At 45.0% G+C, this 24881-nt stretch overlaps 4 protein-coding genes across 4 annotated transcripts in view; 1 reads left to right on the top strand and 3 right to left on the bottom strand.

Annotated features, from left to right (window-relative positions):
- The window catches only part of LOC141104768 (uncharacterized), a 280800-nt gene that overhangs the window by 37559 nt on the left and 218360 nt on the right, over positions 1-24881 (bottom strand). The gene's annotated exons all lie outside the window — the stretch shown is intronic.
- LOC141104988 (uncharacterized) overlaps positions 1-24881 on the top strand; it is a 443832-nt gene that overhangs the window by 286560 nt on the left and 132391 nt on the right. The gene's annotated exons all lie outside the window — the stretch shown is intronic.
- Positions 1457-24881, bottom strand: part of LOC141105002 (uncharacterized) — a 57984-nt gene continuing 34559 nt past the window's right edge. Inside the window, exon 11 of the mRNA XM_073594810.1 lies at positions 1457-3512. Coding sequence (XP_073450911.1) covers positions 2705-3512 — 808 coding nt within the window. The 3' untranslated portion in view covers positions 1457-2704. The remainder of the gene's footprint in view (positions 3513-24881) is intronic.
- On the bottom strand, positions 17059-24646 carry LOC141105455 (uncharacterized). The gene is made up of 3 exons (XM_073595311.1): positions 24641-24646; positions 18991-19132; positions 17059-18434 (listed from the first exon to the last, which is right to left on the bottom strand). The coding sequence occupies exons 1-3, from the start codon at positions 24644-24646 to the stop codon at positions 17059-17061; spliced, it is 1524 nt and encodes a 507-aa protein (XP_073451412.1).

The following is a 24881-nucleotide window of genomic DNA, read 5'->3' as shown; positions in this document are numbered from 1 at the left end:
AAACTTTGCTCGTGTTCACCTAACCCTGCTCCAACCCAACCCAGGTGTGTTCAAATCACTAGTTGACAACCACCAAGGTCTTGTTAACCACCTGGTTACTTTACTCAGGTCCCCCAACACACCTAGAGTCTCAGAGATTACATCTGGCTCATAGAAAACTTCGAACAGAACTTGGTCGGCAGAGTCAGACTTCAGAGCCTCAGAAGTCAACTCAGGATAGGAGGCCTCAAAAGACAATTCAGCAGAGTCTTCAAAAACTATCTCTGCCAGTGGAGTCAGACTGTAGGACCTCAGAAGCTGAATGAGGCACAGGACCTAAAAAGCCGATACAGGGCCTTGGTAGATAAATCAGCAGAGTCAGGCTGAGCAGCAGGCAGAGAGTCAGCTGAACCAGGCTAGGCAGTAGGCAGAATCAGTGGAGTAAATTTAGGCAGCAGGTGGAGAGTCAGTGGAGTCAGGCTGAGCAGCAGGTGGAGAGTCAGCAGAGTCAGGCTGGGCAGCAGGTGGAGACACACCAGAATCCTAAAATCTATACCTCAAAAAAATTCAAATAATATAAAGAATATAAAATCTATAAGGGTTCAGCTTTGCCTGACTGAGTAATTGTTTGTCAAACTAATACAGCACTGAAAATTGAAAAATGGCCTGGTAATGGAGGTGTGTATACAGGCTGGTACTTAGGTGTCTAAACCTGAACAGAAAGCAGCCTGTTTTGATTAGAGGAGATTTCTGGCTGGATAGGTATACAAAAATAGGTTGGAGGGGTTTGTAAGAGGGATTGATAGATAAGAGGAGGTGAGAAGAGGGGTGAAATGAGAGAAGATGGGGGAAGGGTGAGGAAATTACTAATGCGATCCCTCAATTACAAATGAACATAATATCACAGCAAAAATTAAATTACAAAATAATAAACTCAATATACAAAATCCAGCAACTTGACAAGCAGAATGGGAGATGTTGATGTTTTCAGTGATGGAGAACTTAGTTGGTGTTCCAGAAACACGGCTTGCCTCCTCACAAGACTGGGCTGTTTGTATTCATGCTGATCCTCTTGTTTAGAGGGACACGGGAAACAGAAAAGATGGAGGGGAGTTTCTCTAGGTTAGATGTGATGTGAAAGTGAGGAAGAAAGAGGATCTTGTGGTTGGAGGTGGTGATGCTGGGGAGGAGGTATTACGGGAGGAATGATAGATGGATCTATGAACTGATGGACTTACCATTGGAGCCTACTACAGACGTCCTGAGATTTATGAGAAGGGTGAGAGTCGGCTGTTCCAACAAGTACAAGCCGGTAAAACTAAACTACTAAGACACAAGATTAAGACTAAAACTAAAACCTACAGGATGGACCTTCCTTGTAGTGTTAGAAAAAGGAATAAAGGAAAAGAAAAGAACATTTCATCATACAGATCTGAAAGAAGACTTTAATTAATACATTTAACAAATAATATCATGAGTTTAAGAAAAGGAATATTTAATTCTCATTTGTTTCATACAAAAAAATTTGCCTTAATATATTTGCATTTTTCACCAGTAAATATAACATTTTACTACACTAAAATGGCCAGTTCCTTCATGGAGTCTGATCTTCCCATCTCTTCATCCACAAGCAATATCTAGCTCCTCTCTCAACATGTTGGCTTTCTTTTGAAGCTTCTGCTGAAGGTCAGGAGAGATCAGACTACATTGCTGGAGGGACCCAACCAGCAGTGACACCACCTCCTTCTCTCTCCTAGAGGGACCAATCAGCGGTGACACCCCCTCCTTCTCTCTCCTAGAGGGACCCAATCAGCGGTGACACCCCCTCCTTCTCTCTCCTAGAGGCACAAAAACCAGCAGTGACACCCCCTCCTCCTCTCTCCTAGAGGGACCCAACCAGCAGTGACACCCCCTCCTTCTCTCTCCTAGAGGGACCCAACCAGCAGTGACACCCCCTCCTCCTCTCTCCTAGAGGGACCCAACCAGCAGTGACGCCCCCTCCTTCTCTCTAATAGAGGGACCCAACCAGCAGTGACACCCCGTCCTTCTCTCTCCTAGAGGGACCCAACCAGCAGTGACACCCCATCCTTCTCTCTCCTAGAGGGACCCAACCAGCAGTGACACCCCCTACTTCTCTTACCTAGAGGGACCCAACCAGCAGTGACACCCCCTCCTTCTCTCTCCTAGAGGGACCCAGCCAGCAGTGACACCCCCTCCTTCTCTCTCCTAGAGGGACCCAACCAGCAGTGACACCTCCTCCTTCTCTCTCCTAGAGGGACCCAACCAGCAGGGACACCCCCTCCTTCTCTCTCCTAGAGGGACCCAACCAGCAGTGACACCCCCTCCTTCTCTCTCCTAGAGGGACCCAACCAGCAGTGACACCCCCTCCTTCTCTCTTCTAGAGGGACCCAACCAGCAGTGACACCCCCTCCTTCTCTCTCCTAGAGGGACCCAACCAGCAGTGACATCCCCTCCTTCTCTCTCCTAGAGGGACCCAACCAGCAGTGACACCCCCTCCTTCTCTCTCCTAGAGGAACCCAACCAGCAGGGACGTCCTTCTCTCTCCGATTTCCTTATAAATTGTTTCTTCCATGATAAAGATCAGAGGAGCGCTCAGCCACATGTTTTCTGAGGTGTAGATCAAGGTGTGCTTCTTCCCAGCGTGAGATCTCTGATGTACGGCAAAATATAATCCATATAGAAGACGTTTCCCGCACTCAGCACACTAATTCACCTTGGGGGTTGTGTGGGTTCTCTGATGTTTGGTAAGACAATTCTTCTTTGAGAAAAATTTCCTGCACTCAGGGCAGGAGTACGGCTTCTCCCTTGTCTGAGATCTTTGCTGTTTCTGTGTGTGGCGTATCTGATGTTGAGTAACATAGGACTTGCATGAAAAACTTTTTCCGCACTCAGGACAGCAATACGGCTTCTCACCCGTGTGAGACCTCTGATGTTCTTTAAGACGGAACTTTCGTGAAAAATGTTTCCCGCACTCAGGGCAAGAATATGGTTTCTCCCCAGTGTGAGATCTTTGATGTACACCAAGTGCTGCTTTGCTTGAAAAACATTTCCCGCACTCAGGGCAGGAAAATGGCTTCTCGCCCGTGTGACATCTCTGATGATTAATAAGTACTGATTTCAGTCTATAAGATTTTCCACACTCGGGACAGACATGAGGCTTCTCGCCCGTGTGCAATCTCTGATGGCTAGAAAGTTTGGACTTAATTGAAAAGCATTTTCCGCATTCAGGGCAGGAATACGGCTTTTCCCCCGTGTGATATCTTTGATGTACAACAAGTCCAGATTTGTTTGAAAAACATTTCCCACACTCAGGGCAGGAAAATGGTTTTTCCCCCGTGTGAGATCTTTCATGAACAACAAGCCCTGATTTGTCTGAAAAATATTTCCCGCACTCAGCACAGGAATACGGCTTCTTCCCCGTGTGCGAGCTTTGATGTGAAACAAGGTCGGATTTCTGTAAAAAACATTTCCCACACTCAGGGCAGGAATACGGCTTCTCACCCGTGTGGGATCTGTAATGTATATTTAATTTTGACTTGCAAAGAAAACTTTTTCCGCACTCAGGGCAGGAATACGGCTTCTCACCCGTGTGAGATCTCTGATGTCTAACCAGTTTTGATTTATATAGAAAACATTTCCCACACTCAGAACAAGAATAATATTCCCCCACCCTGCGATATCCCTGATGTATGAAACCACCAGAATCAGAGCAAAACTTTTCCCCATGTTCAAAACAGCAAAATTCCTTCTCCCCCTTCATTTCACTACCACCCCTCACAGTACGAGGTTGCTCAGAGTCAGAGGGATTCCATGGTCTATCCACACTGTGAAGTCCTCCATCCATAGTGGAGATCATTGTCTTTTCTCCTCCACAATCTCCTGTGATGTCCTCATCTTCTATTTTACAACCTGGAGATAAAGTGAGACGATCCTTTGAGGGTTTCTCCATGGCGTGTCCTGGAAAAATATAAAAACATCATCAATAGATATGAGAGGGTTAGTTCACTTCCATCAAGATTCCATCTGGATCAGGTAGATATGAGTGAGCAGATGTTCTCTGTGGAGGTCCCAACCAATCAGTCTCTGTTATTCCTTTCTAGTCATCTAAAAATACTATAAATAGAGTTTTATGGTAACATTTAGCTATAAGTCTGTTGGAGGAAGAAGGACCAACCTAAGAAAGTCTCAATCTGTGTTATCATATCTGTGCTACTGTAAGTAGGAGTGACACACAACCTAATACTGCCAGCTGAACCCCAGGACTGGGATCAGTAAAAGAAGGGGACAGTTCCTTAACTGCATATTGGCTGAGCTACCGCCCTACTCTGGACCAATCAGTTTGCAGTAACAGAGCAGAGATAAGAGAAGAATATATTATGGGTCACCTGTGCTGATCTCTGTAGGAGTGTCCTCCTCTATGAATGCCCTCGTCATTCCATCCTCCTCCGTATATTGCTGATCATCCCTCACATACGTCTCTTCTACTTCACCCTCAACTTTCAGGTTCATCAGATCTTCACCCTAAACCAACAGAATGGCAGCAAAAATTTGGTTGACGTACAATTTCTTGGAGTCCATTGCCGGAATTCAAAAACATTCAGGTTACACTGCCGTCTACAGGAAGTTGGGTCACTTGCAAACAGAAAAGATGTAAGTCAGCCCTCATACAAACACCTCCTCATACCCAGCATGCCTCAGCTTTGTGGAAAAGCAGCACCAAGGACAACTACAAAGAACCTGTGTTCTCAATGGAACTCCAAAAACTAGATTTTATGGAAAGTAAAAAAATCTTTTTTTTCCTTTCTCATCCATTGAGGGACACAAGAATCCAGATACAGTCCAGATACAGTCAGGACATCTTAAAGCAGACCAAGTAAAAGGAGGACAACAACCACTGATTAGACCTGCGATCCCAGTTCTATCTGAAAGAAAGACACTTAAATCTGAACCAGATGACAAGAAGCCCCCTGCAAGAGAGGGAAAGCCGCCAATGACCAAGAGAAGCCCACAGAGAATCTATGCTTTTCTCAAGTAGGTGGGACCAAACCAGTGTAGCTGAGAACTGAGAAAACTCATGTGTATACCTAAACTTGGCTAATATTGTTGAAATTGACAGAAAAAAACACAAATATGCAGTGAGATACTGTTCCAGGCCAAGGTCTTGAAACACCTAGGTGATGTCCAACTCAGGAAATTGACTAAAAGTGAGACCCTTCGAGGTAAAGAGGTGACCACTTATTCTGGGGAACCATACAGAAACCCTGCGTAAGGGAACAACCCAGCATGTGGGGCAGGAAGAAAAAGCACCACATTTGCCAAAAGAGACTGACAGGACACAACTTCCTGGTTCAATAAGACCATATGGACATGTCCCTCTGACCCCAGGCCCATGGCAAAGGGGAGGCTGAAAAGGCCAGAGAGACAACGAGAGAAGGGAAGACAATATTACAAGGGTGGGCAAATCATTTTTTCCAAGGGACCAAATGAGAAACTGGGACTGTTGTGGTGGGCGAGCCAACGTTTATTTGATCCAGCTATTTGGCCTCTGAATGTAGACTGAGGAATCACCAATCTGTATAACAACCATACAGAGACCATCTCAAGCTGTGAAGTCACTGAGGGAAAAAAAATCAAAGAGAAGAGTAAAATAAATGAAAAGAAAATGCATCCAATGTCCTAGGACAATAGTAAAAAATGAAGGCATGCAGGGTAGAGGAGGGGTTATATGGGGGCTGGTTTAAAACTTTTCTGCTTGCCAGTGCCCAAACCTCTTGTAGGGGTATAACCCAACTGTATATGAATTCCTATGTGCTTCAATGGATAAGAAAGAAAAACAACTATATAATACTATACTCTACAAGGATTGATGATGTGTTCTAGACCCTTAACGTCACCATCCTGATGATGGTGAGGGATGGTGTGACCTTCCTGTGTGTAATCCCGGGAGTACAGAGGACGGGGACATCTCTCTGGTGGGTTTTTGTTTTTAGGTGGCTCCATCATAATGTCCTCGTACAGATCCTTATGTTCTTCAGAAAGCTCCTTCATCACACCATACTGCTTGTCCTCCTCTTTATACTCTTCTTTACCAACAATAATATCATCCTGAGGTTTCCATTCTGAATATAAAATAAGACATTGTTGGGGAATTCTGAACCCAATAGTCAGGGCTACAGGTCTGGTGGTCATGGTCTTGTTGCCCTCAGCTTCTCCAACCTTGTTGGGAATCTTCTGAACCCAACAGTCAGGGCTACAGGCCTGGTGTTCATGGTCTTGTTGCCCCCAGGTTCAACAACCTTGTTTGGAATCTTCTGAACCCAACAGTCAGGGCTACAGGCCTGGTGGTCATGGTCATATTGCCCTCAGCTTCTCCAACCTTGTTGGGAATCTTCTGAACCCAACAGTTAGGGCTACAGTCCTGGTGGCCATGGTCTTGTCCCCAGGTTCTCCCACCTTTTTGGGAATCTTCTGAACCCAACAGTCAGGGCTACAGGTCTGCTGGTCATGGTCTTGTTGCCCTCAGCTTCTGCAACCTTGTTGGGAGTCAATTAAGAAAAATATGTGGATATGGGAAAGTTATGGTTTGTTATGTGGGAACTAGTAAGAGAGGCTCTGGATTATCTTGCTGTTATGGCTGAATAATGGAACTGTATTCTGGAAATGTAGAGTTTTGGAGATCCAGAGGGATAGGTAAGTGGGTTTGGCTGATATTGATGAGGGGTGTGTCATATGTTAATCAGCTTCTTTGCATAAATTATAAAAATTAGTTAGAAATATACATACTGTATCCTTAAATGTAAACTATTAGCACTTTCCTCTTTGCTGTTAAAGCGCCACATATATGGGTTCAATAGACTCGGATGATATTTTCAAGCACAAAGTGGTCTGGATTCTTCTACATTCATTGTAGGAAACATACTTATGTATAAATCATAACTAATACTACAAATATCATTCATCATCTACCTGACCATGCTGTATGTAGTTGTGATCTTCCTGTGTGGAATACAGAAGACGGGGACATCTCTCTGGTGGGTTTCTGTAGCTCGATGACTCCACCATGGTGTGTTGGTACAGATCTTTGTGTCCTATTTGAAATTCTGACTCCTCCATCACCCCATCCTCATCATCCTCCTCTTTTATCTCTTCTTTAGTATCAACTTTAGAATCTCTCAGGTTTTCACTCTGAATACATAATAAAAATGACATCAATTATAACAATGCAGATAATGTACAGATCCTAACGATACTATCAGTGATTGTTCCTCATCTACCTGATGATGGTGAGGGATGGTATGATCTTCCTGTGGGGAATACAGAGGATAGATACATCTCTCTGGTGGGTTCCTGGTATTAGGTGGCTCCATTGTGACATCCTTGTATTCTTCTATAAACTCCTTCATCACGCCATACTCCTCATTCTCCTGTTTAAACTCTTTTTTAAAATCAATATTATCATCCCTGAGGTTTTCACTCTGGATATATAAAAATAAATTCATTGTAACAAACATGCTTGTTTTTAAATCATAACTACCAATAACTGTTATTCATCTACCTGTTGAAGGTGAGGGATGGTATGACCTTCCTGTGGGGAATCCAGAGGATGGGGACATCTCTCTGGTGGGTTCCTGTTACTAGGTGGCTCCATCATATTCCTGTGTCCAGCCATCACATCATACTCATCATCCTTCTCCTGATGCTCTTCATTAATACCAATATTATTATCCATGATGCTTCCTTTCTTAATATATAATACAACATTCATTGTAACACATACGCTTGTATAAAAGTCATAACCACCAATAATTGTTCGTCATCTACCTGATCATGTTGTGCATTGTTGTCATTGTCCGGTCTGTCCACCATGAGGTCCTTGTAGAGATCCTTGTGTCCTTCTAAATACTCCCACTCCTCCATGGAGAAATAGACAGTGACATCCTGACACCTTATAGGAACCTGACACACACAATGATACAGTCACCATCCAGACACATCCCTTGTCTGTTACTGGATAATGTCCCAGAATTCCCAGCACCGCTCACCTCTCCTGTCAGCAGCTCCATCATCTGCTTGGTGCAGTCTAGATTTTTTTTAATAGTTTATAGGTTTATTATGTTGCAGCTATTTTATAATCAAAGCTTTTTGTAACCGCTACTTGCCCTTTGCAGTCACTGTACTCCTGAGAAAGGCAAAGCCTATGGTTTATTGGTTGCTTTACATGTATCCATTCTGATGAAGACCAAATGCTGGATAAGGTCTTCTTCATAAACTGACTCCTCCAAAAGTGTTGATGTCCTGCTCCCCTCTCCCCCAGTGCTCTGTAGTTTTAAGCCTGATGATCTCAACCTCACTACTCTGTCCCTATTCCATGTCATAGAGATCAACAAGAGGAACCACAGAGCTCTGTGGAGGACCAGGAGATCGGCACTCCTTGGTCATGTCAGCTCCTGAATAAGACTTCAGCTGACATTGGAGCTCCATGTTCCCATAATGTGTCCCTGTATCATGTCCCATTCCCTCTCCTGTACCGTGTCCTGTAATGATGAGATCAGTGGCAGGAACTGCAGAGCTCTGTGGAGGACCAGGAGATCAGTACTCCTTGGTCATGTCAGTTCCTGAAGAAGACTTCAGAAGGCATTACAGCTTTGTGTTCCTGTACTGTGTCCCATATCCTGTTCTATAGTGAGAAGACGGGATCACAGGAGGAACCACAGAGCTCTGTGGAGGACCAGGAGATCGGCACTTCCTGGTAATGTCGGCTCCTAAAGACTTCAGTAGGCATTAGAGCTCTGTGTTCCTGTAATATGTCCCTGTACCATGTCCTGTAGTGATAAGTAGATCATAAGGAGGAGCCACGGAGCACTGTGGAGGACCAGGAGATCGGCACTCCCCGGTCGTGTCAGTTTCTGAAGATTTCCGCCTTCATCGGAGCTCCGTTCAGAGAGGTAAGAATTTACAGGGAAAACTTTTATTTGGGTTTGACGTGTGGGCAAATCTTTCTTATATTTTAGTTCAGTTCAATAAGTGGAATAGTCTGAAGTCTGATGAAAAACTGAGAGCGATTTAAACACTTTTGGCAGATAAATAGTATATTTATTTGTCTGTATGTACATCAGACTGAAAAGAGGGACATTTAAATATATGAGAGAAGGACGTAAGCTATGATAAAATATTATCTTATTACCTCCTCTGTTGCCAATTCCAGCGATGACCTCTCTCTACTTCCTCCTATTTCACCTCTCACCAAGAACTTCCTGTCTGTATCTTTACATACTTCCTGTGTGTACCTGACATCACTTCCTGTCTACCAGTGAGACTTCCTGTCTGGGTAGAAGTGGGATCACCACCTTGTGGAGCTCAGAGGAACTGCAGCCTCGAGAAACGTGTCGTAGTGGGAACACGGCCTTTGGCTGTTTGTATATGTCCTGTTAATCCTTATAGATGGAGTCATCTCCACTTCCACCGGGGAGGGGGTTATAAATATATGTCTGCTAAGGATGAGTGCAGGAATTTTGGTTTAGCAGATTTTGCAGTAAAATTACTGATTTTGCAGTCTTCTTGTGATTAGCCTCTAATTTTCCATGTAGAGATACTTAGGTAAAAGTTGTTTTGAGAAGAACTCTCTACCATGATAAACACCTTCCCGTGTTGCTTTGCAAGACCTGTGGCACCCCTAAATCCACCCCTGGTAAACAATCAGTGGTTATTCACCTCCTCTGTTTTCAAGCCACATTCCTACCTTAATCATTTGGGTTTTAGTTAGTTGCTGTGATTGGGGTGTTGGAGACCAGATGTATTGATTGGTGATGAAGTTTTAGGTATATGGTGACATCAGAACTGGTTCTCTCAGAGGTGGTTAGCTTGTGGGATAGAAATATAATCCAGGGATTTCCTTTTTCTATACCAGACCCTTATCCTAGATGAGGGTCTACTATACATGTTAATGTGGAACACCCACACACACATAAAAAGTGGTGTGGTGGTTCCTCCATAACCGAATAATTCATGAAATTTGAGGGGAAGCCCAAGCAATAATAAAAAGTAAGGTTCCTCCAAATCCCATAATAGACCCTTGAGGTCTGATATTGATGTAATGCAAAACAGCAAAAAAAAAAGAAAAGTGTTAACCACTTTTCCTGAACTCGATTCGGCCACATTCCCTCAACATGGGAGGAGGTACCATGCCAGAAGGAAACTCCTGGCAAAGTACCTTGTCCCCATGTTGATGAGGACAAGGACCTCTTACTCATGACCCTGGTACATAGCCTGTTACAGGGTCCCAGTGGTGGGGTCACCTATCAATGGACATGTTTGGAACCCAGACTATGGAAAAGGGGAGTCTACAAGTGTCACATGGACAAAGACTAGTGATTCACTTTATCAGAATACCTTCCAAAGAACTGTGCAGGAGTGCCAGGGAGAAAAACGGTCTTTTTTTTTTTAAACCAAGACCAAGGGTTAAATGTGTGCCTAACAATGTGTAAAGTGTGCTGCTTTTACTAACTGATCACTAAGTTTCTCATCCCTGCTTTGCAGGAATGAGAAACAAGAAGATCATTCCCTCTGTATAGAGCTCTGTGTTAATTGTCAACATGGGGCTCTGGGTTGTGATTGAACATCAGCAGGTCCGGGCCATGAAGCATTGGCTGGAAGTCACTGACAGACTCCCGCTGTGTACAATCCCAGTGGGTATCGGCTAAACCGGGAAGTAGGTAGCAACATACAGGTACGTCGCTTTTTCCCATGCAGGCCACCCGTCTGCAGTACATTGTGGGTGGTTAAAATACCGGTCTTCTGTTCCCTAAGGGCTCGTTCACACTTGTTTCACTATGTGGCATTGGTTACGCTTTTTTAAAGCACTCTAAATGCCAATCAAAGCTCCTATCACTAAATAAAGTGGTTTCCTTACAGTCCTGGTCACACGTTGTGTTGGCTTTGCTTCAAAAATTATCCCCCATGTCCCTTTCTTGGTGCTTAAAAGTGTCTCCAAAGCCTCCATAGAAGTCTATGACAACCCTCGCTTACAGCACCTGCAGCTTTTGAGGGGGCTTTTATTCAGAGTTAGCTTCACTTTGTTTTGGAGGTATTGCAGGTATGAGATGTCCCAGGATGAACTGAGAAACCAACAAGCCAACCGGAAAGACGTGATCAGCAGTCACTTCCAGTTCATGTGTTAATATGGTTCACCTGGTGTGCAGCAGGAAGGTGAGCGGGGTCCAGACTGGAGAGGAGCAACTAGCAGAAGTTGTGGTGAACAACATGGGAACGCTATAGCAGAAGATGAAAGGGGAACGGAGAGAGAGAGGACTGAGCGGCAGAGAATCAGCAGAGCTGGTGGATCGGAGCAGGAGAAACTAACAGATGTCCCAAGTGGTGAGCAGCGTGGGAGCAATATATCAGGAGGTAAGAGAGGAGGATCAGCAGAGCTGGTGGACCAGAGCAGGAGAAACTAGCAGATGCCACATGTGGTGAGCAGCCTGGGAGCAATATAGCAGGGGGTAGGAGAGGAGGATAAGCAAACCAGAGGATCAGCAGAGCTGGTGGACCTGAGCAGGAGAAACTAGCAATGTCACATGTGGTGAGCAATGTGGGAGCAATATAGCAGATGGTGAGAGAAGATGATTAGCAAACCAGAGGATCAGCAGAGCTGGAGGACCGGAACAGGAGTAACTAGCAGATATCACATGTGGTGAGCAGCATGGGAGCAATATAGCAGGGGGTAAGAAAGGAGGATAAGCAAACCAGAGGATCATCAGAGCTGGGGGACCTGAGCAGGAGAAACTAGCCATGTCACATGTAGTGAGCAGCATGGGAGCATTATAACAGGAGGCGAGAGGAGGATCAGCAAACCAGAGGATCAGCAGAGCTGGGGGGGCTGGAGCAGCAGAAACTAGTAGATGTCACACGTGGTGAGCAGCGTGGGTAGACATGTGCAATTAGTTTCGGTCCGAATACAAATTAGGACAAATTGTTGGTTACTCAGAGATTTGGATGTATCCAAATCTCCGAATGAAATAGTAATGAATTTGGTTGAAACCCATTGAAATTAGTTTCTTTTATTAATTTTCTAACGAATTCCAACTTTTCAGAACGATTCGAATTTGAAATCGGTGGAAAAACGATCGATCAGAATTCCGTGTGAAGAAATAGCTGGTTGTTAAGCAGCGGGACGGGAAGCCCGCCTCCTTAACAAGTTTTTTCCATTCTGCACATGTCTAAGCGTAAAAGCAATATAGTGGAAGGTAAGCGGGGACTGGAGAGAGAGGAAGATTAGCAGATCTGGGGTATAACACTGAGTGATCAGCAGAGCTGGGGGTTACTACTGAGTGAGGGATAGCCGAGCTGGGGGTTAACACTGAGTGAGGGATCAGGAGAGCTGGAGGTACTACTGAGCAAGGGATCTGCTGAACACCCAGCTCTCCTGATCCCTCACTCAGTGCTAACCCCCAGCTCTGCTGATCCCTCACTCAGTGCTAACCCCCAGCTCTGCTGATCCCTCACTCAGTAGTAACCCCCAGCTCTGCTGATCCTCCTCTCTCTCCATTCCCCTCTTACCTCATAATAAGCTGGGGATCTACTGAACAGGGGTACTAATGAGCTGGGGATCTGGGTACTATTGGGCCTCTTTCAAATGAAGAGATGAGGACACGGGCAGCCGGTTTCCCAGCCCGCTGCTTAACAACCAGATATTTCTTCACACAGAATTCGAATTGGTCGATTGTTTACCGAATTCTAATCATTTTAAAACATTGGAATTCATTAAAAAACTAATAAACTAAACAAATCCTAATGAAAACTAAACTAAATTTAACTAAAACGAAACTAAACTAAACAAATTCCATAACAAAACAAAACTAGTAACATAGTGAATCTATCCGAAACTAAACAAATTTTTCTGTTCTGCACATGTCTAAGCGTGGGAGGAATATAGTGGAAGGTAAGCGGGGCCTGGAGAGAGAGGAAGATCAGCAGAACTGGGGGGTTACTACTGAGTGAGGGATCAGCAGAGCTGGGGGTTACTACTAAATGAGAGATCAGATGTCACGTGTGGTGCGCAGCATGGGAGCAATATAGCAGGAGGTGAGAGAGGAGGATCAGCAAACCAGATGATCAGCAGAGCTGGGGGTTACTACTGAGCAGGGGGATCAGCAGAGCTGGGGGTTACTACTGAGGGGGGAATCAGCAAAGCTGGAGATACTACTGAGTGTAAATCAGGAGAGCTGGTTATACTACTGAGCAAGGGATCTGCTGAACAGGGGTATTAATGATCTGGAGATCTGCTGAGTAGGGGTACTATTGGGCCTCTTTAAAACAAAGAGATGAGGACACCGGTGGCCGGCTTCCTGGCCCGCTGCTTAACAACCAACTAATCTTCACACAGAATTGCAATCGGTTTTCCAACCAATCCAAATTCTAATTGTTCTGAAAAGTTGGCATTCGTTAGAAAATTAATAAATGAAACAAATTTTAATGAAAACGAAATGAAATTTAACTAAAACGAAATTAAACAAATTCCATAGAGAAAATGGGGGGGGGGGGGAGTAGAGATAGTCCTTACTGGTCCTTAGAGACCAGTTTGGGGAACTATCTTGGTACCAATGAGACAATGTACACGTTATGGATATAAATTGTATTTTATTTTACATATACATCATATATATATATATATATATATATACAAAACATAATTTTCAATAATTAAGACAGAACAATATATAAAATCAAAGGGTGTTTATGCAGTTGTGTAGATACTTAATGTGCTCCAAGATTGGAGTCAAAAGTATGGAAGGTCCTCTACATGTTTCGCGGTCTAAGACCGCTTCATCAGGAGGATGATATCTACAATCTAAGTAACAGATTATACAAAACAATCACAGTTCCAAAAAAGCATAATTGTATATAAATTTATTAGAAAAATCACACACATACAGTATCTCACAAAAGTGAGTACACCCCTCAATTTTTTGTAAATATCTTCTCATGTGACAACACTGAAGAAATGACACTTTGCTACAATGTAAAGTAGTGAGTGTACAGCTTGTATAACAGTGTAAATTTGCTGTCCCCTCAAAATAACTCAACACACAGCCATTAATGTCTAAACCACTGGCAACAAAAGTCAGTACACCCCTAAGTGAAAATGTCCAAATTGGGCCCAAAGTGTCAATATTTTGTGTGGACACAAAACAATGTTATCATGTTGGAATACTGCCCTGCGGCCCAGTCTCTGAAGGGAGGGGATCATGCTCTGCTTCAGTATGTCACAGTACATGTTGGCATTCATGGTTCCCTCAATGATCTGTAGATCCCCAGTGCCGGCAGCACTCATGCAGCCCCAGACCATAACACTTCCACCACCATGCTTGACTGTAGACAAGACACACTTGTCTTTGTCCTCCTCACCTGGTTGCCCCCACACACGCTTGTCACCATCTGAACCAAATAAGTTTATCTTGGTCTCATCAGACCACAGGACATGGTTCCAGTAATCCATGTCCTTAGTCTGCTTGTCTTCAGCAAACTGTTTGCGGACTTTCTTGTGCATCATCTTTAGAAGAGGCTTCCTTCTGGGATGATAGCCATGCAGACCAATTTGATGCAGTGTGTGGCGTATGGTCTGAGCACTGACAGGCTGACCCCCCACCCCTACAACCTCTGCAGCAATGCTGGCAGCACTCATACGTCTATTTCCCAAAGACAACCTCTGGATACGACGCTGAGCACGTGACTTCAACATCTTTGGTGGACCATGGCGAGGCCTGTTCTGATCCTGTCCTGTTATACCGCTGTATGGTCTTGGCCACCGTGCTGCAGCTCAGTTTCAGGGTCTTGGCAATCTTCTTGTAGCCTAGGCCATCTTTATGTAGAGCAAAAATTATTTTTTCAGATCCTCAGAGAGTTCTTTGCCATAATGAACTTCCAGTGACCAGTATGAGTGAGAGCGATAACACCAAATTTAACACACCTGCTCCCCATTCACACCTGAGACCTTGTAACACTAACGAGTCACATGACACTGGGGAGGGAAAATGGCTAATTGTGCCCAATTTGGACATTTTCACTTAGGGGTGTACTCACTTTTGTTGCCAGCGGTTTAGACATTAATGGCTGTGTGTTGAGTTATTTTGAGGGGACAGCAAATTTACACTGTTATACAAGCTGTACACTCACTACTTTACATTGTAGACAAGTGTCATTTCTTCAGTGTTGTCACATGAAAAGATAGAAGAAAAGATCTACAAAAAATGTGAGGGGTGTACTCACTTTTGTGAGATACTGTACATATTAAATAACAAGGGAAGGGAACAAGAGGGATGGATGCATAGCCGCTTAAACTCCATAATGAAATGAAATGAAATTAGCAACATAAATAATCTATCAGAAATGAAAAAAAATAAAAATTCCGTTCTGCACATGCCTTATGCCCCGTACACACGATCGCACATTCCAACAACAAAATCCATGAATTTTTTCTGACGGATGTTGGCTCAAACTTGTCTTGCATACACACGGTCACACAAAGTTGGTTGGAAATTCCAAACGTCAAGAACACGGTGACGTACACCGCGTACTGCGAGCCGAGAAAAATGAAGTTCAATAGCTAGTGCGGCTCTTCTGCTTGATTCTGAGCATGCGTGGCACTTTGTGCGTCGGAAATGTCTACACACGATCGGAAATTTACGCGAACGGATTTTGTTGTCGGAAAATTTTAGATCCAGCTCTCAAACTTTGTGTGTCGGAAATTCCGATGGAAAAAGTCCGATGGAGCCCACACACGGTCGGAATTTCCAACAAGCTCTGATCGCACATTTTCCGTCGGAAAGTCCGATCGTGTGTACAGAGCATTAGAGTGGGAGCAATATAGTGGAAGGTAAGCGGGGACTGGAGAGAGAGGAGGATCAGCAGAACTGGGGGTTACTACTGAGTGAGGGATCAGCAGAGCTGGGGGTTACTACTGAGTGAGGGATCAGCAGAGCTGGGGGTTACTACTGAGTGAGGGATCAGCAGAGCTGGGGGTTACTACTGAGTGAGGGATCAGCAGAGCTGGGGGTTACTACTGAGTGAGGGATCAGCAGAGCTGGGGGTTACTACTGAGTGAGGGATCAGCAAAGCTGGGGGTTACTACTGAGTGAGGGATCAGCAGAGCTGGGGGTTACTACTGAGTGGGGAATCAGCAGAGCTGGGGGTTACTACTGAGTGGGGGGATCAGCAGAGCTGGGGGTTACTACTGAGTGAGGGATCAGCAGAGCTGGTGGTTACTACTGAGTGAGGGATCAGCAGAGCTGGGGGTTACTACTGAGTGAGGGATCAGCAGAGCTGGGGGTTACTACTGAGTGGGGGGATCAGCAGAGCTGGGGGTTACTACTGAGTGGGGGGGATCAGCAGAGCTGGGGGTTACTACTGAGTGAGGGATCAGCAGAGCTGGGGGTTACTACTGAGCAGGAGAAACTAGAAGATGTGACGTGTGGTGGGCTACATGGGAGCAATATAGCGGGAGGTGAGAGGAGGAGGATCAGCAGAGCTGGTGGTTACTACTGAGTGAGGGATCAGCAGAGCTGGGGGTTACTACTAAGGGAGGGATCAGCAGAGCTGGGGGTTACTACTGAGGGAGGGATCAGCAGAGCTGGGGGTTACTACTGAGCAGGAGAAACTAGAAGATGTGACGTGGGGTGGACTACATGGGAGCAATATAGCGGGAGGTGAGAGGAGAAGGATCAGCAGAGCTGGGGTTTATTACTGAGAAGGGGATCAGCAGAGCTGGGGGTACGACTGAGTAAGGGATCTGCTGAGTAGGGGTACTATAGGATTGGAAAGGGGGTAGCACAATTGCCAAGCTCCATGTTTAAACCCCCTCAACACCTTTATGTTTTTTTTTCCATTTCACAAAAATTGTGGCAAAAAGAATGAAGTCACATTGGGGTGTCTACTTTCCAAAATGGGGGTTTTCGTAGCGCCCGACATTTTTATGTTGTATGTTTTATAACAGAAAATAAGATCTCTGATGTACAGAAAAATATGATTCATATAGAAGACATTTCTACTACATTTCTAATACTACTAGAGGGTTGTGTGGGTTCTCTGATGTCTGGTAAGGGAAGACTGATGCGAAAAACATTTCCTGCACTCAGAACAGGGAAACCGCTGTTTCTTCTTATGACATAGCCGATGTTTAGTAACACTAGACTTCCGTGCAAAGCTTTTTCCACACTCAGGACAGCAATATGGCTTCTCCCCTGTGTGAGACCTCTGATCACTAATGAGTGTGCACTTACTAGGAAAACCTTTCCCGCACTCCGGGCAGGAAAATGGCTTCTCCCGCCTGTGAGACCTTTGATGTACAACAAGTAATGATTTCCGTATAAAACATTTCCCGCACTCAGGACAGGAATACAGCTTCTCCGCTGTGTGATGTCTTTGATGTACAACAAGAACTAGTTTGTATGAAAAACACTTCCCGCACTCAAGGCAGGAAAACGGCTTCTCCCCCGTGTGGGACCTTTGATGTGCAACAAGTCGTAATTTGCTTGAAAAACATTTCCCGCACTCAGGGCAGGAATACGACTCCTCGCCATTATGGGATTTTTGATGTAAAACAAGTTGCGATTTCTGGGCAAAACGTTTCCCGCACTCGGGGCAGGGATACGGCTTCTCGCCCGTGTGAGTTCTCTGATGTCTGACCAGTTGTGCTTTATATAGAAAACATTTCCCGCACTCAGAACAGGTATGAAGTCCATCCTCCCTGTGAGTTCCTTGGTGTAAAAAAAGACCTAAACCAGAGATAAAACGTTTCCCACATTGAGGACATGGAAATGTCTCCTCCCCCTTTAGTTTAGTAACATCAGACCTCCGTGGAAAACATTTTCCGGACTCAGAGGAGGAATACAACTTCTCCTCCGTATGAGATTTTAGATGTTTAGTAAGTTCAGGTTTCAATCTATAACATTTTCCGCACTCGGGGCAGACAAACGGCTTCTCGCCCGTGTGCACGCTCTGATGAATAAAAAGTGAGTAGTTTGTTGAAAAACATTTGCCACACTCAGAGCAGGGATATGGCTTCTCTCCTGTGTGAGTTCTCTGATGTCTGACTAGTTGTGCTTTATATAGAAAAAACTTCCCGCACTCAGAACAGGTATGAAGTCCATCCTCCCTGTGAGATCCCCGATGTATAAAAAGACCTAAACCAGAACTAAAACTTTCCCCACATTCAGGACAGGGAAATGTCTTCTCCCCCTGAATCCCGGCACCATCCCTCACAGTACAAGGTTGCTCAGAGTCAGAGGGATTCCATGGTCTATCCACACTGTGAAGTCCACCATTCATAGTGGAGCTCATTGTCTTTTCTCCTCCACAATCTCCTGTGATGTCCTCATCTTCCATTTTACAACCTGGAGATAAAGTGAGAAGATCCTTTGAGGGTTTCTCCATGGCGTGTCCTGGAAATATATAAAAACATCATCAGTAGATATGAGAGGGTTAGTTCACTTCCATCAAGATTCCATCTGGATCAGGTAGATATCAGTGAGCAGATGTTCTCTGTGGATGTCCCAACCAGCTGGGACTCTTCCCTTCTGCAGTCAAAGGTCCTTTGGTCCTCCTACCAGATCACTTCTACATTTACACAGCCTTGTCAGAAGAGCAGGAACCAATGGGGACTGGGAGGTCCATGCTCTTTACACAACCACAAGCCTAGGTTTTAGATCTCAACAAGACTGGTAATAGAGTTTTATGGTAACATTTAGTGATAAGTCTGCTGGAAGAAGAGGAACCAGCCCAAGAAAGTCTCAATCTGTGTTATCATATCTGTGCTACTGTAACTCGGAGTGACACACAACCTAATACTGCCAGCTGAACCCCAGGACGGGTATCAGTACAGGGAGGTGACCATTATCAACCTATTATTGGCTGATATCACTCAGCTCCCACCCTACTCTGGACCAATCAGTGTGCAGTAACAGAGCAGAGATAAGAGAAGAATATATTATGGGTCACCTGTGCTGATCTCTGTAGGAGTGTCCTCCTCTATGAATGTCCTCGTCATTCCAGCCTCCTCCGTATATTGCTGATCATCCCTCACATACGTATCTTCTACTTCACCTTCAACTTCAACTTCCATGTTCATCAGATCTTCACCCTAAACCAACAGAATGGCAGCAAAAGAAAAAGGTTTCCATACTTTCTGTGTTCAAAAACAGTCAGAATTATACTACATGAGGTTGAGACGTCCAAAATCACTTCCATCTGAGGGGTGGACAACAGCCAGTGGTAGGACCAAAAGAGCCTCGGAACTCAGAACTATCAGAAAGAATAATCCCCAAATCTGAACCAGAGGAGACAAAGCGTCCTGCAAGATAGTGGGAGCTGCCAATGACCAATGGAAGGCCACAGAGAATCAACCTTACTCCTACACTACAGACACCCTTGAATGATGCAGAATCCCACTCTTTTTGAAATTCTCAGTCAAGATGGCTGCTCCAATCTCATGGGATTTCAGTATCCAATAGGACTGTTGTCCTCCTCAACATGGCTGCCTGTAGCCCATATCCGGGGACAAGTATTCCTCTACGGGCTCCTGCCAGTATGAAGAAAAAGCATAGTGCTACCTTCAGGTTGGAGGATATACGCCAGCTTCCACCTGCCTACACTCAGACATGGACAGAAAGGATCACTGGGAAGGGGGATCACTCCACCTGAAGGAACACCGAGCCTCAACCAGCATGAGACTATGAAACCAAAAACCCACCAAAACCAGTAGAACTACCCGAGAAATAGACCAACAACATAACATAGTCAACAGATAAAAAACATAGGGAGAAGTCCGCAGGAGTGCAAGTGCCCAACCTTAGTGTAGAACCTGATTTTAAGAATATCTTGACCCCTCCAGTGAAGCACCCATAGTCCTAAAGCGAGGGACAGGAACCTTGGTGACACCTCTAAAGAACATTAGCTTGATTAAAAGCACACCGGACGAAGGGATTTGGATACTCTTCCTTAGGAGGCTGTAGATCAGCCGCAGAAGGAGGTCCTATCTCCAGGTGATCAGATCCCAAGAACACCTCCAGACATACTCAGTTCCCAGGAAATTGACTAAAAACAAGATCCACGACAAAGAGAAGACCACCTATTCTGGATAACCAGATTAAAACCCTGTGTAAGGAAACACCTGGGCAAGTGTTTGCCAGTGTTGAAGCGTTTGGTGCCCTGGGGCAGGGAGAAAAGACCACTACATTCGGCAAAAGAGACTGGCAGAACACAGCTTCCTGGGAAGACCATAATAATCCAGAGGGTTAAGCTGGCCATAGATGGTTTGCATCTTGTTTGGTTCTGTCGGGGATGCTACGGCACCCCCCGCTGGGAGAATACAATAGCACAGTGGGAGGCATTCCACCATCAACACTGACTATGTTGATGGGAGAATCAAGTGATTTTCTTTCCCTCCACCCCTTATAGAAGGAAAGAAAATGATATCATCTATGGCTCTATGGCCAGCCTTAGATAAGTGGGTTTGGCTAGTCTTAATGAGGGGTGTGTCATATGTTAACCAGCTTCCTCTGCATAAAGGATCAGAATGGTATAAATGTATATATCCTAAAATGTAAACTATTCAGAACTTGCTCATTTGGGTGATATTTTCACAGTGGTCTGAATTCTTCTACAACATTCATTGTAGGAAACATGCTTGTGTATAAATCATAACTACCAAATATCATTCATCATCTACCTGATAAAGCCTTGCGTAGTTGTGATCTTTCTGTGTGGAATCCCGGGAATACAGAGAATGGGGACATCTCTCTGGTGTGTTTCCGTAGCTGGATGACTCCACCATGGTGTCCTGGTACAGATCTTTATGTCCTTTTAAAATCTCCTCCATCACCCCATCCTCATCATCCTCCTCTTTTATCTCTTCTTTAACATCAACTTTACGATCTCTCAGGTTTCCTCTCTGAATATATAATAAAATGACATCAATTGTCACAATGAGATAATGTACAGATCCTAATGATACTATCAGTGATTGTTCCTCATCTACTGTACCTGAGGATGGTGAGGGATGGTGTGACCTTCTTGTGAGGAATCCCAGGAATACAGAGGACGGGGACATCTCTCTGGTGGGTTTCTAGTATTATGTGGCCCCATCATGAAATCTCTATACAGATCCGCGTTTCCTTCAAAAAACTCCTTCATCGCCCTATACTGATCATCCACTTTTTTAAACTCTTATTGAGCATCAACTTTAGAATCTCTCAGGTTTCCACTCTGAATATATAATAAAAATGACATCAATGGTAACAATGCAGATAATGTACAGATCCTAATGATACTATCAGTGATTGTTCCTCATCTACCTGATGATGGTGAGGGATGGTGTGACCTTCCTGTGTGGGATCCCTGGAATACAGAGGACGGGGACATCTCTCTGGTGGGTTCCTGGTATTGGGTGGCTGCATTGTGACATCCTTGTGTCCTTCTGAAAGCTCCTTCATCACACCATCCTCCTCATCCTCCTCTTTAAACTCTTATTTAACAACAATATTATCATCCCCGAGGTTTCCACTCTTAATATATTTAATATAGATTAAATTAATTGTAACAAACATTCCTGTGTATAAATCATAACTACCAATAACTGTTCCTCATCTACCTGATGATGGTAGTTGCTGTGATTGGGGTGTTGGAGACCAGATGTATTCATTAATGATGAAGTTTTAAATATATGGTGAGATCAGAACTGATTCTCTCAGAGGTGGTTAGTTTGTGGGATAGAAATATATTCCAGGAACTTTATGTATCCTAGATGAGGTTCTACTATACATGTTAATGGGGAACACACACACAAACATAAAAAGTGGGGTGGTGGTTCCTCAACAACTGAATAATTCATGATTTTTTAGGGGGAGCTCAAGCAATAGTAAAAAGTGAGGCGCCCAGACCCTTTAGGTCTGATATACTATATATGTAAAAGGGAAACCCATGGAAAAAAGGTAAAAAAAAAAAAAAAAAAGAAGCGCGCACCACTCTTCCTGAACCCTATTAGGCCACATGCCCTGCAACATGGAGAGGGTACTTTGCCAGAAGGAACCTCCTGGCAAAGCACCTTGTCCCCAGGTTTCTGAGCACAAGGGCCACTTGCTCACGACTAAGAATGGGCGAACGGTTCGGCCCAAGCGGGCTGAACATTTGCCCATTCGGCCAATCGCCGAACACCCGAATTTGCTGGGTGTTTGCTCCTCGGCGAACACCCTGCAATGCACTGAGCGCTGCACAGTGCATTTTGAGCCCTGATTGGGCAAAGTTTAGCCCCATCAGGGCACAGTGTATGCTGGTAGTTAAGCAGTGGGGCTGGGATGCCTGCCGCAGGATCCTTAACAACCGATGAGTCATCAGCTGTCAATGGGTTTCCCCGCTGACAGCTAAATATAAAAAAGTGCCGGTAAAAAAAAATAAAGACAAAAACGTGGGTGCTTTGGGCCTCTGCCCCTTTCCGACAACCCTGGGCTGTGGTTGTCGGAGTCTGTTGGCAGGGGGCTTATCGGAATCTGGAAACCCTAACAAGGAGGCCCCCAGATCCCGCCCCCCCCAATGTCAGTGTGTATCGGCTACATTGTACCCCTACCCATTCACCAAAAAAGTGTTGAAAAGTTTCAACCACAAGAAACTGTTTTTGACAAGTTCTTTATTAAATTGATGGGGACAAGGGCCTCTTCCCGACAACCCTGGAATGTGGCTGTCGGGGGTTCTGCGGGCGGGGGGGCTTATCAGAATCTGGAAGCCCCCTTTACCAAGGTGGCCCCCAGATCCCAGCCCCTCCTATGTGAATGAGTACATCGTACACCTACCCATTCACCAAAAAAAGTGTCAAAAATATTAACCACAAGAAACAGTTTCTGACAAGTCCTTTATTCAAAAATAGTGTCCCTCGATGTAATCCATCATCAATCACAACGCCTACTGGACCCGAAAAATAAAAATAGTTTTTTGGTTCTATATTTCGGTTCCCGCGGGCGTCGTGATTGACAATGGATTACATCGAGGACAATTTTTAAAAAATTTTTTTAATAAAGGATTTGTCAAAAATAGTTTCTTGTGATTATTACTTTTTGACACTTTTTTGGTGAATGGGAAGGAGTACTATGTACTCATTCACATAGGAGGGGCCGGGATCTGGGGGCCCCCTTGGTAAAGGGGGCTTCCAGATTCTGATAGGCCCCCCGTCCGCAGAACCCCGACAGCCACATTCCAGGGTTGTCGGGAAGAGGCCCTTGTCCCTATCAATTTAATAAAGGACTTGTCAAAAACAGTTTCTTGTGGTTATTACTTTTTTACACTTATTTGGTGAATGGGTAGGTGTACGATGTACTCATTCACATAGGAGGGGATGGGATCTGGGGGCCCCCTTGATAAAGGGAGCTTCCAGATTCCGATAAGCCCCGATGCCCACAGAACCCCCCCCCCGACAGCCACAACCGAGGGTTGTCGGCAAGAGGCCCTTGTCCCCATCAACATGGGGATAAATTGCTTTGTAGTGATCAGCGTGGGAGCAATATAGCAGGAGATGGGAGATGGGGATCAGCAAACCAGAGGATCAGCAGAGCTGGGGAACGAAAGCAGGAGAAACTAGCAGATTTCATATTTGGTGAGCAGCGGAGGGAGCAATATAGCAATGGGTGAGAGGGGAGGATCAGCAAACCAGAGGATCAGCTGAGCTGGGGGACCGGAGCAGGAGAAACTAGCAGATGTCACACGTGGGGAGCAGCATGGGAGCAATATAGTGGGAGGTGAGAGAGGAGGATCGGCAAACCAAAGGATCAGCAGAGCTGGGAAACCGGAGCAGTAGAAACGCAATGCCACATGTGGTGATCAGCGTGGGAGCAATATAGCAGGAGGTGAAAGAGGAGGATCAGCAGAGCTGGGGGACCGGAGCAGGAAAAACTAGCAGAATGTCACACGTGGTGAGCAGCAAGAGAACAATATAACAGGAAGTGAGAGAGGAGGATCAGCAGAGCTTGGGTGCCAGAGGAGGAGAAACTAGCAATGTCACATGTGGAAAGCAGCGTGAGAGCAATATAGCAGGAGGTGAGAGAGGAGGATCAGCAGAGCTGGGGGACCAGGGCAGGAAAAACTACCAATGTCAAATATGGTGAGCAGCATGAGAGCAAAATAGCAGGAGGTGAGAGAGGAGGAGCAGCAGAGCTAGGGGACCGGAGCAGGAGAAACTAGTAATGTTACATGTGGTGAGCAGCGTGGGAGCAATATAGCAGGAGGTAAGAGGGGGATCAGCAGAGCTGGGGGCCCATGGCAAGAGAAACTAGCAGATGTTACACCTGGTGAGCAGCGTGGGAGTAATATAGCGGGAGGTAAGAGGAGGATCAGCAAACCAGAGGTTCAGCAGAGCTGGGGGACCGGAGCAAGAGAAACTAGCAGATATCACACGGGGTGATCAGCATGGGAGCAATATAGCGTTCTATCACATTACGGGTGCAAGGTGAAGAAGGTACCAACGCATGGAGGGTGTGGCGGGAGGATGAGGAGGAAGGGGGTAGCAAAATGTGCCATAATCTGTGTAGATCCTTGCACCATCCCCGCATACAATAATGGATTTAGCCCTCCGTTGCCAAACTCTGAGTTTGAACCTCCTCATCACCTTCATGTTTTTTCATTTCCCAAAAATAGTGGCAAAAATAATGAAGTCACATCGGGGTGTCTACTTTCCAATATGGGGGTTTTCATACCGCCCCCACATTTTTATTTGATATGTTTTATAACAGAAAATAAAATGTACAGCGAATTATGATTCATATAGAAGACATCTCCCGCACTCAGGAAACTAATACTGCTAGAGGGTTGTGTGGGTTCTCTGATGTTTGGTAAGGGAAGACTTGTGC

The sequence above is a fragment of the Aquarana catesbeiana genome, linkage group LG08 (assembly GCF_042186555.1).
Source record: "Aquarana catesbeiana isolate 2022-GZ linkage group LG08, ASM4218655v1, whole genome shotgun sequence".
Lineage (NCBI taxonomy): Eukaryota > Metazoa > Chordata > Amphibia > Anura > Ranidae > Aquarana > Aquarana catesbeiana.
This window is presented reverse-complemented; position numbering and strand designations above follow the sequence as displayed.

What these genes read in the sequence shown, in the direction of transcription:
- LOC141105455 (XM_073595311.1), bottom strand. An exon ending in TCCTACAGAGATCAGCACAG is followed by an intron (nt 18,435 to 18,990) that starts GTGACCCATAAT and finishes ATATATTTCCAG; the next exon opens with GACACGCCATGGAGAAACCC.